This window comes from Uloborus diversus, chromosome 10 (assembly GCF_026930045.1).
Source record: "Uloborus diversus isolate 005 chromosome 10, Udiv.v.3.1, whole genome shotgun sequence".
NCBI lineage: Eukaryota > Metazoa > Arthropoda > Arachnida > Araneae > Uloboridae > Uloborus > Uloborus diversus.
In genome coordinates, this window is record NC_072740.1 from 52,352,248 (window position 1) to 52,367,478 (window position 15,231).

The window sequence follows — 15,231 nt, forward strand, 5'->3', positions numbered from 1 at the left end:
ACGAAAAATTTACAGTGAAACACTCCAAACTGTATGTCGGATGTGCGTCGCGCTAAGAAAGGCGCATACATCGAACATTGGTAATTGAAAAGAAATTTGGACGGTTAATCGTTATATTTCTGTATAATTCATAGTGCTAAGTGGAATAGTTTATGAAATATAAATTTATAAAGCTGATATATTCTTTTATGCTAATCCTGCAGTTTATTTTATTCAATAAAGTCAACATCGTGAACACACAAGAGCTGCAAAGTTGCTGCATGCGCAAGTATTTTAACAATGATGAACTATTTTTTCCATGCAGAAAAATTCTTGAACTGAAGACGCTAATTTACAGGACTACGAACGCAGTAAGTATACCTTTTGTTAGGTGTTTAGTGTTCGAAAGGTAAACTTTCCGAAAACTAAGTTTCCAAATGGTACCTAGAAAACGCCAGCGTCCATGGGTGCAGAATTTTTTTATCACCAATTCGTGCAGGCTGAATACTTTGACGTGGGTTTAAAACCAACTACCAAAAAAATACGAGATCAACACCATACCACTACGCGACCCAGCCGTCACCTGTTGCTATAAGACAGCAGATATTAGCTATATCCAGTCTTTCATGCAGTGGAAATACAGCGTCAGTTATCTTGAAAACTGTTTGGTTCTGGACTTAAGACGCTAGTATCAGTCTTTAAACAGCTATCCGATTTCTTTTTTTTAACATTCTTACCACCACTAAAAGCCAAAGACAATAAGCTAGAAAAAGCAACAAGTCTTTACCCTCGCTTTCCTTTAGACTAAATGCTATAATGGTAATTTTTTTTTTGATTTGGGGTCCGTGTAATTATGAGCCTCTTTTCATGCTACAAATAGTAAGAATGTGCTCATATTTAACTTTTTCTTCTAAATTTAAAAGTAATAATTTGTTAAAGAAAAAGAATGAAACACTTACCATGGTGGAAGGGTTAATTGATCCAAAGCTTCTTATAAATATTCCACAAGAGACCACCGTAGGTACTCCTAAGGGAAATTTATTTATTTTTATTTAGGAACTTACTATAAGTCACTCATATGCAAAAGAGATAAATATATCTACGCTGCCGTGGGAAGACAAAGGGCATTTATCAGCAAATTTTTCTACCCTTTTTTTTACATTTTTATAATCCATTTTACCTTTTGCACAAGATTGCTTATTTGGTTTCCGCCGAAAATAAAGTGCGAAAAAAAAGTCTAACATTTCCTTAGTGTGTGTATGAATGCTAAAATGTGTTTCTTGAAGCATCTCATAAACTCATTTCTGCAGATGCTGCCGTTTACTTTCCTATAGAAGTATATATGAGATGAATAAATCAGCTGAATCCTTTTTTTTTAATTTTTTTTTCAGGGATGCAAAAACTGTTTCACGCTTAAACTTAATTTTTGAAAGAAATTTATCTTTAAATAACGTTTGGTGTACTACTTAATTTTTTTTCAAAAATAATTAGCAGTACTGTGGAGTTAGCTATGTTAGTATTAGAAAAAAAAAGATAGATAAGATTTGGTACATTTGTTAATCTGTGGAGAGTAAAATCCAGAACTACTGCACTTATTTGAAAAATTATTTCACTAATTAAAATGCTTAACATAAAACATCTAATATGAAAAACACATAAACTAGAACATTGTCATACTATTTCTTAACTAAGACCGAAAAGCGATAATTTATAACCGATTTTTTTAATCGTTGCCAAAAACAAAAGGTGAAAATTAGTAATTTAAAGATTAAAATAGTTAATAAATTTAGCAAAGTAATTACAAGGCCGAACTTAATCAAGCATAAAAATGTATAATATGGATTTATGAAACTCTTAATGCTTTGCAAATAATACAAGTTCTAGAGGATTTCCATCATTTAAGTCTTGGTGCCATCATGTTCAAAACCTACTGTCTATTCTTGACAGTCTCCTTTTCCAACTGAATAATATTGACAAAACCTACCAGAACCAGGAAGCCGCTTGCACTTAGGCCGTTAAATTAGGCCCTGATCTCCACGCTTCCATCGAATTATTATCTCATTATTGCTAAAATATTCATTTCGTAAATTTTACAAAAATTTCAAAATTCATCTAGAATATTTCTGTCCCAACTTAAGAATCATGTATACTGCTGCAAAAAATTATAACACTGAAGGGAAGGTGAGGTCTCACAGACCGCTCCTTAATAATGCAATAAAATTTAAACCAAATGCACTTTCCAAAAATATGCTGATAAGCAAGTTCAAGGTCACAAGAAATATATAAAAAAGCGATTGAGAAAAACCATTTATTCTGACTAGACAGTATGCCTACTAAAGTCCCTTGTCACACTTTCAATTTCGGGGAATGGCCTTCTGCTATATTTTTAAACGTGGTGTTTAGGTGTAGTAAATCGGATGTGCGCTACAGAATGAGACGGCTCACAGTGCCACCTAATGGAAAACTGTGGAGTTAGCTTTCGTGTAAGATAGGGAAAAAATGAATTACAAAGTTATAGAGCGTTATCTATGTAGAACTGAAAGGAAACTCATTGAAATGGATGTAAAACATAGAACAGTTAAAACGCGCATTTGTGTTTTCGTGATTACGTAGTTTGCGAAGGGGACAAACAAGGAAAGAAAAAAGAAAACAATGATTTATAACATTATACCTTTATTTGAGATGTTCAAGCTTATCATCGTCAGCTGCAATATACATTTGAATTCTCGTTTAAAGTTCACATTTCACGCGTTGGAGCATAGAGAGTGATCACGACAATTCAAATGCAAGTTTTAACTGTTTTATTTTTCACATCCATGTGAAGGACGTGTATTTCTGTACAAAATCGATAACCTTCTGCAAATTTGTAATTTACTTTTCTCTCCTATCTCGTTGCGTTTTCGAGACACGAAAGCTAACTCTGCAAATTTTCACCAGGTGGCACTGTGAGCGGTCTCATTCGGTAGCGCATATCCGATCCACTAAATCTAGACACCACGTTTATAAAGAAAGCAGCAGCCGTTTCGAATTTAAGAGGGTGACAAAGGGACTTTAGTGGCTTTCTGTATATGGAATGGGGTGGTGGAATGAACTTTTGAGAGGTCTGTGAGACCATACGTTCCCTGTTGCGTGTTACTGTCAAACAATTTTAGGTACTGAACCTCCAACTCTCCTTTGTTGCCTGCCTTCCCCAAAAGATGCTTTAAAATATTTTTCTAAATGAGAAAACCAAGCTAAAAATTGGTCAATTAGTTCCTCCGTTAGTTAGAGGGAAAAAAATCAGTACAAATATAGCTACTCAAATGAAGAAAATTTTGGACAAAAAAAGGCAAATGTTATCTTTGAAAGTGCCATGTTACAGCTTGTGTGAGTGGGAAAATTACTAAAAAAATATAGATGTATTTTTTACATGAAAAAATACTTATGCGTAGGGGACACATACCTATAACTACTTTTTTACTTGTGAAGTATTTCGGAGAACATTAAAAAACAACCGAAGCAAGATATGCTTTACGTTAAAGCAAGAATTCTCTGAAAAAATGATGGTGTGTTTTACTTTATCTGAATGATTTGTATAAAACATTTGGCCCTTAGATTAATTATGATCCAAAGCATAAGCTTACTAACACAAGCAATCTTGTAGAAAGCAATATATATATTTTTTGAATGTACAAATATAGCGGAGGGTGGCCCAAAGCGGGTAGGTTTTCGAAGAACGCTCGAAAATTGTAGTTTTTGGATTTAAATGCAACAATTTCGGTTTTATTTTCTAGCAGGATTCTTGAAGTTTAAAATAAAAAGCGATTTTTGCGTTATTTCAAACCCAATATTTATTTATTATCAAACTTAACAAATATGTGAAAATCCCGCTTTGCCCTACCGTTGAGACCAAAGCGAGTAAGCTTAACTAATTGTGGTTTGGTACATTTGCCAATCAAATATGAAGTTATAAATGATTAAAATAGTTGACTAGCTACCTGCTATTATATAAAACAATATAAAACAGTTGTACTTATCCAATTTAAAGTGAGTACATTTGTTTATAAAACATGAAGAAATAACTGAGTTCAGTAATTAATTGCCATTCTAAAAAATAACTTTTGAAAGTTATACCTATCCTATTTAAAGAGAAAATCTAAGTCAACACACGAGTCAAGAAATTTTAAATAAATATATGATTAAATCCTATACCCGCTTGCCCAAAGGCACGTTTTCTATTTCAATAATTATAATCTTAAATTAATTATTAAAAAAAATAAAAGACGGAATGACCATCTTAGTGTATAGGTGGTTAGTGTCAGAATAAATTAATATTGTTGGCAATCAAAAAAATTAGTTGGTCTTCGACTAATCACAAGTTAAAAAACTTCATTTTTTTCAAATGTATCATTTTTTTTTTATTTTAAGCCTGTTTGCACCATGACGCTTCACTGCTGCTTCACTGGGACTGATAATAACTCGAGGGTGTTCGTGTAAACATGACATACGTATTCATCGATGCTAACGCACCATGGTGGGGGGGGGGGAGCATACGATGGTCGCTTTAAGCGACCTATCCGCTTTGGCCAACCCTCCCCTATATTATTTAATATTAAGTAAATATTATGTTTTTGTTGTCCGAATCACAGTAAATTCACCCTTAATATTTTTTGGCACTGTTTAATAATTACACAATAAAGTAAGCCCAGTAGGTTAATATTAAACCTATAAATAAGCAAATAAGGGAAACATTCTTCGAAAAATGCTTTAAAAAATATGAAAAACATAGTTTTAAGCTTCAATCGAACTCCAGTTAAAGTGCCACAAATTATAGATTCCAGATGCTTTTCGAAACTATTTTCAACTCTTTCCTAGCTTGCCAGCTATAAAGGTCAACATGTTGATAAACAAGAAATCTTTTCAACAAGTTTTCTCCCTCTAAGCAAGGAAGACTTTCTTTTTTCAAACGTAAATGGGACGTAGCAGATATTTTCTCCCGTTCGTGAGCACTAAGCAATTGCTATAATGTAGATAAATGATATTTTTCTTGTAAACATACATTTGTTTAAAAAGAGGGAATTGGTAAGGTAAAATTTTCAGGTTTTTATTCTTTTAAAAATTTACTAATTTAAATGTGAAAAAAAAAATGCACACTCAAATCTGTTTTTGTGTGGCGGATAGGAACCGCATAAAAAAATCGCATAAAAAATCGTTCGTTTTAAATTTAACATCGTTCGTTTTAAACATAACTTCGTCTGTTTTATAAATAATTTCATTAGATGAGTCTTAATCTGATTGAAATGTTCATATACCGCATAAAAAAAATTCGTACAAAAAAAAAAAAAAAAAAAGCTAAATCGTTTCAGTCGTTTAAACGAAACAAGAAATATTTATGACAGCATAAGTAAAGCAACTAAGTGGATAAATCTTCATTTTTAAAGGCATAATCACTCTTTCAGAGCTTTGAAAGAATATATATATATATATATATATATATATATATATATATATATATATATATATATATATATATATATATATATATATATAAATTTTAGGTTCTTTAGCTTCAAGCTTAAGCATTTTTCATTTCTATGACTGTGCGCCATGTGATCATGCTGTGCATGTAAAGTTAATGATGTCTACGGTCTAAACATTGCAAAATTAATATGAGTACCTACCTTAACTGTAAACAATAAATTTTGAAGTTATATTTAGGTAATTTTAAGCCATAATGGCACTTAAGTATTTATATTTATTAAGTTAAGTGTAAAGTTGCGGAAACATTTCTTAACTGTGTATGGGAGAAACTCAAGATCGTGGGTAAAGGAAAAAATTTAATATTAATATTTGTATGATAGACGTTTAATTTTATTCCATATTTTTGATATGTAATATTTAGGCAGTGGTGTTTTTTTGGACAAGTAGTTTTAAATGGCTGCTTATTATTTTTATCTTTTTTATATAGCTTGAATGTTTCATATATCAATATGGTTGCGTTTTACAATTGTTTACTCTGCTTTTTATTTGCACCAACTTCTGAAAACTGTAAGTGCAGTTCAACTGTTGACTCTACAGCCACTTCGTTGGAATCCCCCCACCCACCCCAAATACCACCACAAAAAATCAAAAAGACGTATTATTTCTATCTATTTAGATATATTCAAACAAATGTGTCCACGTATTATCAGTGAAACTAAATAAATTCGCTTTTAAGCATATTGCAGAAAGCACAAAATTAGTTGAACTTTGAACAAAAATGCATAACTTCACAAATTCAACTACTTCAGTCCAGCGTAATTAAAAGTACGAAAATCATTTTAAATAAATAATATGGCTAACTCTAAATTGGAAATTTATGACGTGCGAAAGGAGGAAAAATAGTAAGTGGAAGAAGATTCAATAAATGAAACTTGATTTGGGACAGTTTAAGAAAAAAGAAAGAAAACACGTGCCTTGATTTTAAACTTATAATGACGAAAAACATTCTTTTACACTTTTATAAAAGTTGCCCTGATCAGAATTTAAACGACCCCTTTTTACACTCTATCAACAAAAAATATTTGCACCCAGATGGAGACGAGCTATCTTCACAAAAATTTACATGTATGTGGTCTATAGAATGATTACAAAATCGTAACCACAATATCTTTTTATGAAGAAGGTATGACACGAAAAATGTTGCATAACCGTGAAATGTATAGCCTCCTCTGGTTGCTATACAAGGGAAAACACAGCGTTACATGGAATATGAGGTAGTTCTCCTATGACCCGTGCGGAGGATCATGCCATAATACTTGCAGTTGGGCTGTTAACTAAGCAGTATTATGGGATGGCATTAACCTAACCTCCTCTACACGCTTGTGACTACTTCATGAGCACTGAGAAAGAATCGGTATTTATTGTTGAAGATCACATGCCTCCTGTCAGACACAATCCAGCTTGCCAAGTGTGGCAAAAATGTAATCGACGCTACCTGTGATGTGGGTTCAAATGTAGGTATCATAATGGACACTATCTCGAGTTACCAACGTCTTCCAGTCATCTTCGGAAGTTTTCCCCAGACAGAAGCCAGAAAGTTTTTAAATGGCTTCGAAATAATATTAGCAACGTTGTTGGTATGAAAGTGTCTGCACTTAAAACAATTCGATCCTTAGCGTTCATTTGTATTCCTGGAACGCCCTAAACATTTGATTTTTTTAAAATAAAAGCCTTAATATTTCTGGGTACAGAGTCCCTACTTGCTCCCCCTTCTTACAAAGAAAAACAACTTATTTTATCATTTGTATGGAAGAAGAAAATTAGATTCCTAACAGGTTTTATTATCTTTTAATCGGAAGACAAACTACTATTGTAAAAATCACCAATTTGCGCTCTTTTTAATAAACCACGTGAAATTGCTTGGTTAAAAAGATGACACAAAACTAAAAACGTCACGAATACTGAACATATTACCGTGAAACACATATGTAGATAGATTAATTAAAGCTATGTTTTAGTGTATATTTGATATTGTTTAGTTGAATATGGTACATAAAATCTTACTTTAATTTTTCTGTTACATTTGAAGAAAAGTTTTTTTCTTTCAAAAAAAAAAAAAAAAATGGCCACAATTGCAGCTTCTGCGGCATTATTTAAAATTATGTGAATAACCCAATATTTTCCTGGTATTAGTTTTAGACTAGTTGTAAAAAATAAGGGGTAAGACAAAAGAATATTACAACTTTGCAAGTTTAGGAAAACGGAACGAACTATAACGAAGACGTTTGATTAGCAAAATAAGCTCGTAAAAAAGCCAGATTTGTGTTAGAGGGGAGAAAAAGGAAAAAAATGTAACAGGTGCAGATCACAAACGATATACAATGTAATGGTCACTAGTAAGAATCATTCATATATTCTTAAATGTTAGTTGTTTAATATGACTTCCAGAGCACTGTTCAACGTAACTAAATAAATTCATGGCGTCAATTACAGTTAAATGCATTACATCTGAATGTATTGAAAGAACGCCAAAGACATATACAATGTAATCTTTTAGTTTAGCTAATGTTGAAGGGGATCAATAATAATCAAGTAATTTCAAATAGCCCCACAAGGCAGAAGTCAACCGGTGATCTTGGTGGACATGTGTTCTTGTAGTTCCGGTTTATCACCATGTCTTCACCAAAGGCATTCAATAAGACGCGTTCACTAGATTGACAAACTGGTGTTGCACCTTCCGGCATAAGACGTACTATTACAGATAGTGCTCCTCTTTAGTTTAATTCAATTACGACTTCATGATGCAAAAAATGCATAATTGTTTTAACTCTCTCACACGACCAATGGCATTTTAAACTAAAAAAATAGATAATAATAACATTTCAAAATGTTTGCTGCTTAAAAAATCTGACTTTCTAGAGAGCTCATTTTTGCAAAATATGATTTTTGGAAATTTTTATTTCCAATATGGTGCCTTGCCTCATCTCCTTACTTCCAACTCACGGAGTTAACTTTACGTCGAATGGTTTAGTTCGCTCTAACTCCGACGATAACTTTTCCCTAACCTAGCTTAGTTTTGACTCGAGTCAAACTACACTGTAAAAAATTTTAGTGTACGTCAACACCAAAAATGGTGGCAACTACTTTACACCAAGTGTCGTGTAGTGAAACACCACAGATAATTCTTGGTGTTTGCTAAAAAAATTTTACAGTGAACATATTATACAAGTTTTAATTTCCCAATTGATTATTAACAACACAAATACACATAACTATTTTGTATATGAAGATTCTCAACTTTTATTTTTAATACGAGGAATGGACATTTATGCCTATAAGTTGTTCAAAAAGGTATCTTTCAAAAACACTTAAGGAAACTAAAATTATCTGTATATTAGAACAATAAAATTAACACTTTTCAAAAAACAACATAAAAATGGAACAGTTTAAGATTTCAATCCAATTTATTCAAGAATATTTCTTAATCAGTCTTAAAAGTCTGGTATAAATAAAAACGAATTACAAAAACAAGCAGAAAATAAAAATTTCAAAAATCACGATACAATAACGATAAAGTTTCTCGCTCCTCAAAAAAAGTTATATTACAAAAAAAAAAGTGTTTACTAGGCCTTACCGTTTTCCCGGAAAGCGCGCCACACACATACACACACAAACATGTTGTTTTATTATGAATTGATATACCGTAAACCCAGCCGTAAAGCAGCCATGATGAAAATGGCTGCTAAAGTTGTAACGATCATTCATAAAAGAGTAGATTCGTTAGTTTATCTTTCGGATGGACTAAAGACTTTTCTAACAATGGTGCAAAGTAGCTTTGATTTACGGTAATTGACATTTCATTACAAATAAAATTTAACATACCTTTTGAAAACTTATATCCTGTGCACACGACGATTGTGTGTTGACGACGTTGCAACGTCCTTGAGACTGATTAATGTTTGGTAAAAACCGGCTTTTTTCCAATCTTACACCAAAGTTGATGTCAACGGATCCTCAAATGTTGTTTGCGCATGCGACGTAAGTGTAAAAATTCACCAATATCGGTGTTTGGTTCCAGTTACACCACTTTTGGTGAATAGGAAAGCTAGATATGGTGTTGACTTGAAATAAAGCGTTGATTGGACAACTTTTGGAGTTGCTTAACACCAAACTCGGAGTATTATTACACCTCAGTTTTTTGCAGTGTACTTAGTACTGTGTTATGATTTATGCGTATTGTTAATGTAAAGTGTTTGTAGATCGGACTGGTGTCGTAATAATCAAAACTAAATGTTGTTAAACATCAGCCTCGTTATGCATTGCTGATAGTTCTTAGAGTGACACGGTCACTACATATAAACAAATATCCTCTCCTCCAAGTAACACTAAGAATGCATTGGCGACTAGTTCTGTTGAAAAAATAATCTATCAGAGTGCCCATATTGCTCTAAATGTTTCCATAAATTCTGATAAATAATTTGTCTGGACCTTTTTTGGGAGGGGGGGGGGGGACAAGATTTACAATCGTTTTGGTATCTGGTTATTCATATACTTAACCTTTGATAAGGACAATTAATATATATGCACTTAATCATTAGAAATAATTTTCAAAAAATGTCATCAATAATTAATTGAATATTTGATTCAATTAATGACACGGTTATTGTTAAGATTTCCTTCGTTTAAGAATTTTTTTGTGAAAGTTGCATACCTTCTGTACTAGTTGGCAGTGCCCTTCTGTCATAGTGCTTCAGAACTTCGTCAAGCATATCAAGATCGTGTATTTTGCTGCTGTTCATGATTCTGTAAGACAAAATTCAATCATTTTAATGACAGCAATAAAAAGATAATAATAATAATAGTATGAAATGAATAAAAAGCACGTTAATAGTTCCATAAAAATTGTACAGTTTCACCTAAATTACCAAGGTCGAAATTGAGGATCGCTGGCAGCATGCGGTACAAAGCAAGTACCGAGGCGTCATCTTATTTTTGTGTAAATACCGTAGCTTAAAGATATCGATACGCAGAGTTCTACTATGCTCAACGAGTCGCGTATCTAGTGATTTGCATAGAAATTTCTCAAGGTACGAAAAGTAAGGTACGATTGGCACTGATAAAAGGGAATTGGGGCGTATATTAGCAAAACTGACCATCTACATAATGGCAAATTCTTCTGATGCTCGAATAGTGCATACCTGATGACTCTCTCTGAAAGTTTTTTTTTTTTTTTTAATTTCTCAAGACATTATTTACAGTAGATGCGTGCGTAATGCAAAGAAAATCTAAAATGTTATGTATAGAGCAGCAGTTGGCAACTGGCGGGCCGCGGTCCAGATTGAGACCGTGAAAGGTATACTCTGCACCGCCAAAAATGTTTTGAAAGTATGAATTACACAAAGGAGGCAGTGAGAAGCAAAGGGATGTAAGTGGACTTTTTCAAGTTTTAAGTAAAACGTGTTAAAAGATAGGGTCCTAGGTAGGCTTTCATTGAATTTTCTCTCTAAATCGTGCTGTATAACGCACCTACCAATGCTACTAGTACTATATCTTGCATTAAGACAGATGAGAGGTTAACCTACCGTTTGTACTGGTTATCTCCAAATTTTTAATTTTGTGACTTACATCCTTTTTGCTTCTTAGTGCCTCAAATGAGGTATTTAAAAGTATTTTTATCTGAGCAACTTTTTCATTAAAGCCGCAATTTTATATTATTTCTAGTATTTTCAAAGGAATTGAGTAACGTATTTAAGTTTTCCATGGTTAATATGGAATATCAGCGCTCTTTTCCGAACCTTGATGAAAAATGTTTAAAACTACCCTGATCCCAACAAATAAAATGGCTAGCCCTGGTTCTGATATAGAGTTTCAAGTGTGACTTATTTCTTAAAAAATATATTAAAAATGATAAATTAGGACCACGTCTAGTTTTTGGACTGTGGTAAAACGTATCGGTCAGAGACAAATATCATTCGGTATACAGTCACGCGTTGTTTATGTTGTCTTTTTTTGGAAGCAATCAAATTCCTAAATTTTTCTCTTGAGATATATAAGTGAAGCGGTTATGAAGCTAAAGAAATTAAAACATAAATGCCAAATGATAATTTAAAACCATTTTTTTGAAAAAATCATTCAATCACTTCAATGGAACCAGATATTGACGTACTGGCGCTACAATGCAATTTTAACGTTTTTACATACATATCAATTTAAATAAAATGTATTTATTGAAATTTTTTGAAATACTTTAAATTTGGCGTACATTCAAGTTAATTAAAACAATTTTTAATTCAAATCATATAAAGTATTATTAAATATACATCAAGCAACGTTTTACTTGATTGCGTATTAGCAGTTTTCAACTACGTTAAGGAAAGTGATATTAACATTATTAAACCTTTTTGAAAAAACTGGAGAACTAAATGAGAATTAAATCGCCACAAATCAACGATTATTTGCTTCTAGATAAAGAGAATGCGATACATTATTGTCTTTTGTATATATAATTATTCATTGTATAGACCTGTTTATTGCATCAGAATAGTGAAAGCTAAAGTCATTTCACATCCTATGTAATGTTTATATTTCTAGCTCTTATTGCTAAATAAGCTGGACATCATGTCTGTTGATGATCTGGACGCAATCATGAAGCTTATAAATCTGTCAACAGAATTGGCAATGAGATAATGGAGAAATTGTGTAAAAGGACGCAACAGTTAAGGGATACATTCATCCAGTACAGGGACGGATTATACCAAAAATAATTATTGTTCGCTATTTGATATTCAAATTGACTTTTAATTAAAGCAAAACTAATAGGTAATGTATTTCAAAAGTTTAGATAATTTTTAAACTATGATAATTACATTCGTAATTACCACATTTTTGTAAGTAATCATAGTTGTTTTGTATTTCACCAATACAAATATTTAATCAGAGCTGCTTTTGATTTTGAAATCCCCATTATTAAAGGGGGACCCACTTACCCCATAGTGAGGGTAACCACTTACTCATATAGGAAAATTTACGGGTCTAAGTGGTACTCCTCTTCTTAAACACTTATTAATAATATTTTATGGAGAAATTCTTGTTGCTGTATGAACTTTAAGTTACACTATACGTGAAAAAATAATTATCACAAAAAATGTTGCTTGAACCCGTAATATATATATATATATATATATATATATATATATATATATATATATATATATATATATATATATATATATATATATATATATATATATATATATATATATATATATATATATTGTCTAAATACTATGACCTAGAAAAAAATTCCAAGAAACCCAAATCAGTGCAAAAAAGTTTTAAACCTTTATCCATATTTCCGTTTTAGGGTAGGTGACCCACTTACCCCAGTGACTCACTTCTCCCAACCATCCCTAAATCAAAATTGAAATAGTGAAGTTTTCACAGCTATAAAAGTGCAATTTCTAAGCTCTCACACCGCGAAAGCAGTTTTTTCCATTAACTAGAACTGCAACTTCACCGTCCAGCAGCAGTCCAAATGGAATAAAAAATCCCTAAACCATGCCCATAACTAGTCATTTACCCTATATACCTACTTAACAGAAGAAAAGACCCACAAACCTTTGATAATTAGAAAATACACAGCTTCTGCTATTTTTTCATTGAAATACTAAACCATATTAACTGCTACATAATGATAAAAACCGAGCCAAAGGGATAATAATTATTTTAGCTGTAGCGTTTAAAGCCGTCTGATTTTGTTCTAACGTATTTTTCTTATCTTATCTCAAAAGTTATAAAATATAAAGACTTTTGCTTCGTTAAGCAAGGAGATAATGGTCGTAATTTATGCTGCTTAGTTTTCGGGTCCTTAGTACATTCAGGTGATTTAAGAAATTCCTTCAAATATTCATTGATGAAATTTTTATTTTGTAATCACTCAAAGGAATTTCAATTTTGAAACTTATTTCTAGTTTAATCTCTTGATTTACGGTGAACTATCTTGCTCTAGTAGCTTTCAAAAAATCCCTTGAGAGCTTCTCTTTTTTTCTCGGATTAAATTATTTTTATGTTCGTTTGGAGTTTACAGATTTATTGTAAAGAAATATATAAAAGTATATACAGATGTACTATTATTACGGAGACATTTCTGGGTTCTCTCTGTAAGCATTTACGTCACAAATAATGTTATTTTTCTCAGATAGTATATAACTATTTTGAACCTGAAACTATATTACTGAGAACGCTCAAGCAGTTAAGTTTTAACTGCTTGCGTAATCTTGCCGATCATCTAAACAAAATGAAGAACAGGGTGTCCGAAAAGTCCTTAACACATTTTAAAATTTCTAAGAAAATCAACAATATATCGTATAATTGTTTGTGCCATAATACTTTACACGTTCAAAAATTTTTTATCACATCGTAAAAAAAAGAGGACAACAGAAAAAGGAAGAAAAAGTGTAATTATAATTAAAAGCTATATTTTCACATTAAAAAAAAAACTGTCGAAGATTTAAATTATTCTAATAAACATAAAACAGTTATTCTTTCGTCGTTTGTGAACAGGGTCTGACTTACGTATAACTAACATGTCCTTGCTTAGGGCCTCTGCTTTGTTAGAGGCTCCCAACTGTTTTATTTTCTGCTGCTTTTTAATTTTGAAATCTTTAAAATTTGGAAAGGTGTGACTACAAACTACAAATGGGAGGAGATTAAGGGGATGGAATGCCAAAAAATGTTAAATTCAATTCTTTGCTACATCCTGCATCAATAGTCTCAATATCATGGTTCTTATGTTTCTGAAACATATAATTTGGGATACTATAATGTCAGAGAGTGACTGGTAAATACACATATAATTTCATAAATAATTTTAATTGTTCTAGAATTCTTGAAAATAATTATGTAAGTCTTTGAAAATCCTAAGCTTTCTTATCAATTGTTCAATTGGGCAGTATGTTACTCTCTTGTTATCTATTTTCTAAATTTTTACACCATTTGTTTTAATGAAATTTTTACTATTAATCATCTACTAATATATTGAATACTATTACTATTATCTACTTATATTGAATTCATTGTTGTATTTGTCTGGGGATTTAACGGGTAATCAAAACCTAATTGTACTAAAAGTCGATGTGAGCAAGTAACAAATGTTTGCTGTCACTGATTTGTCGAACAAACGAGCTGATGTGTGCATCACATGACTTCCTTTTACTCCAATTTAATGTCATTTCCCCATTATTCGCTATTTTAATGTGATTCAATATTTATTCTCTAAATATCACCAACAATGGCCAAATTGAAACCAAAAAAAAAAAAAAAAACACTCCGCCAAATTTGTCGCCAAGTTGGCGACAAAACTTGGCGACCAAAAGACTGGCGATATATCGCCAAGTGTCCGACAAATTATAACGCCACTTGAGTTTACATCGAAATTAACAATGATTTCCCCCCAAAAAGGTGCAAAAGACCCCCTTAGGAACATCCGAAAGCAACCAAAAGGGGAGGTGCACAACTAGACCCCACTACGAGTCTATGTACCAAATTTCAACTTTCTAGGACATACCATTTTTGAGTTATGCGAGATACATACGCACATACGCACATACGCACATACACACATACGCACATACATACAGACGTCACGAGAAAAGTCGTTGTAATTACCTCGGTGATGGTCAAAATGGATATTTCGCGTGTCTATACATTCTTAGGCACTTTTCCGCATGTGGTCGAATCGTAAAAAAAAACTCAACATTCATTTGGGGGTGAGCAAAATGGAAATTAAGGGCG

At 32.1% G+C, this 15,231-nt stretch overlaps 1 protein-coding gene across 2 annotated transcripts in view; it reads right to left on the reverse strand.

The window, feature by feature from the left end:
• The window catches only part of LOC129231472 (glycine receptor subunit alpha-2-like), a 138,664-nt gene that overhangs the window by 38,227 nt on the left and 85,206 nt on the right, over positions 1 to 15,231 (reverse strand). For both annotated transcript variants that reach the window (XM_054865798.1, XM_054865797.1), the window contains exons 2-3: positions 10,151 to 10,242; positions 939 to 1,006 (exon numbers count right to left, since the gene is read on the reverse strand). In XM_054865798.1, coding sequence (XP_054721773.1) covers positions 939 to 1,006; positions 10,151 to 10,242 — 160 coding nt within the window. The remainder of the gene's footprint in view (positions 1 to 938; positions 1,007 to 10,150; positions 10,243 to 15,231) is intronic.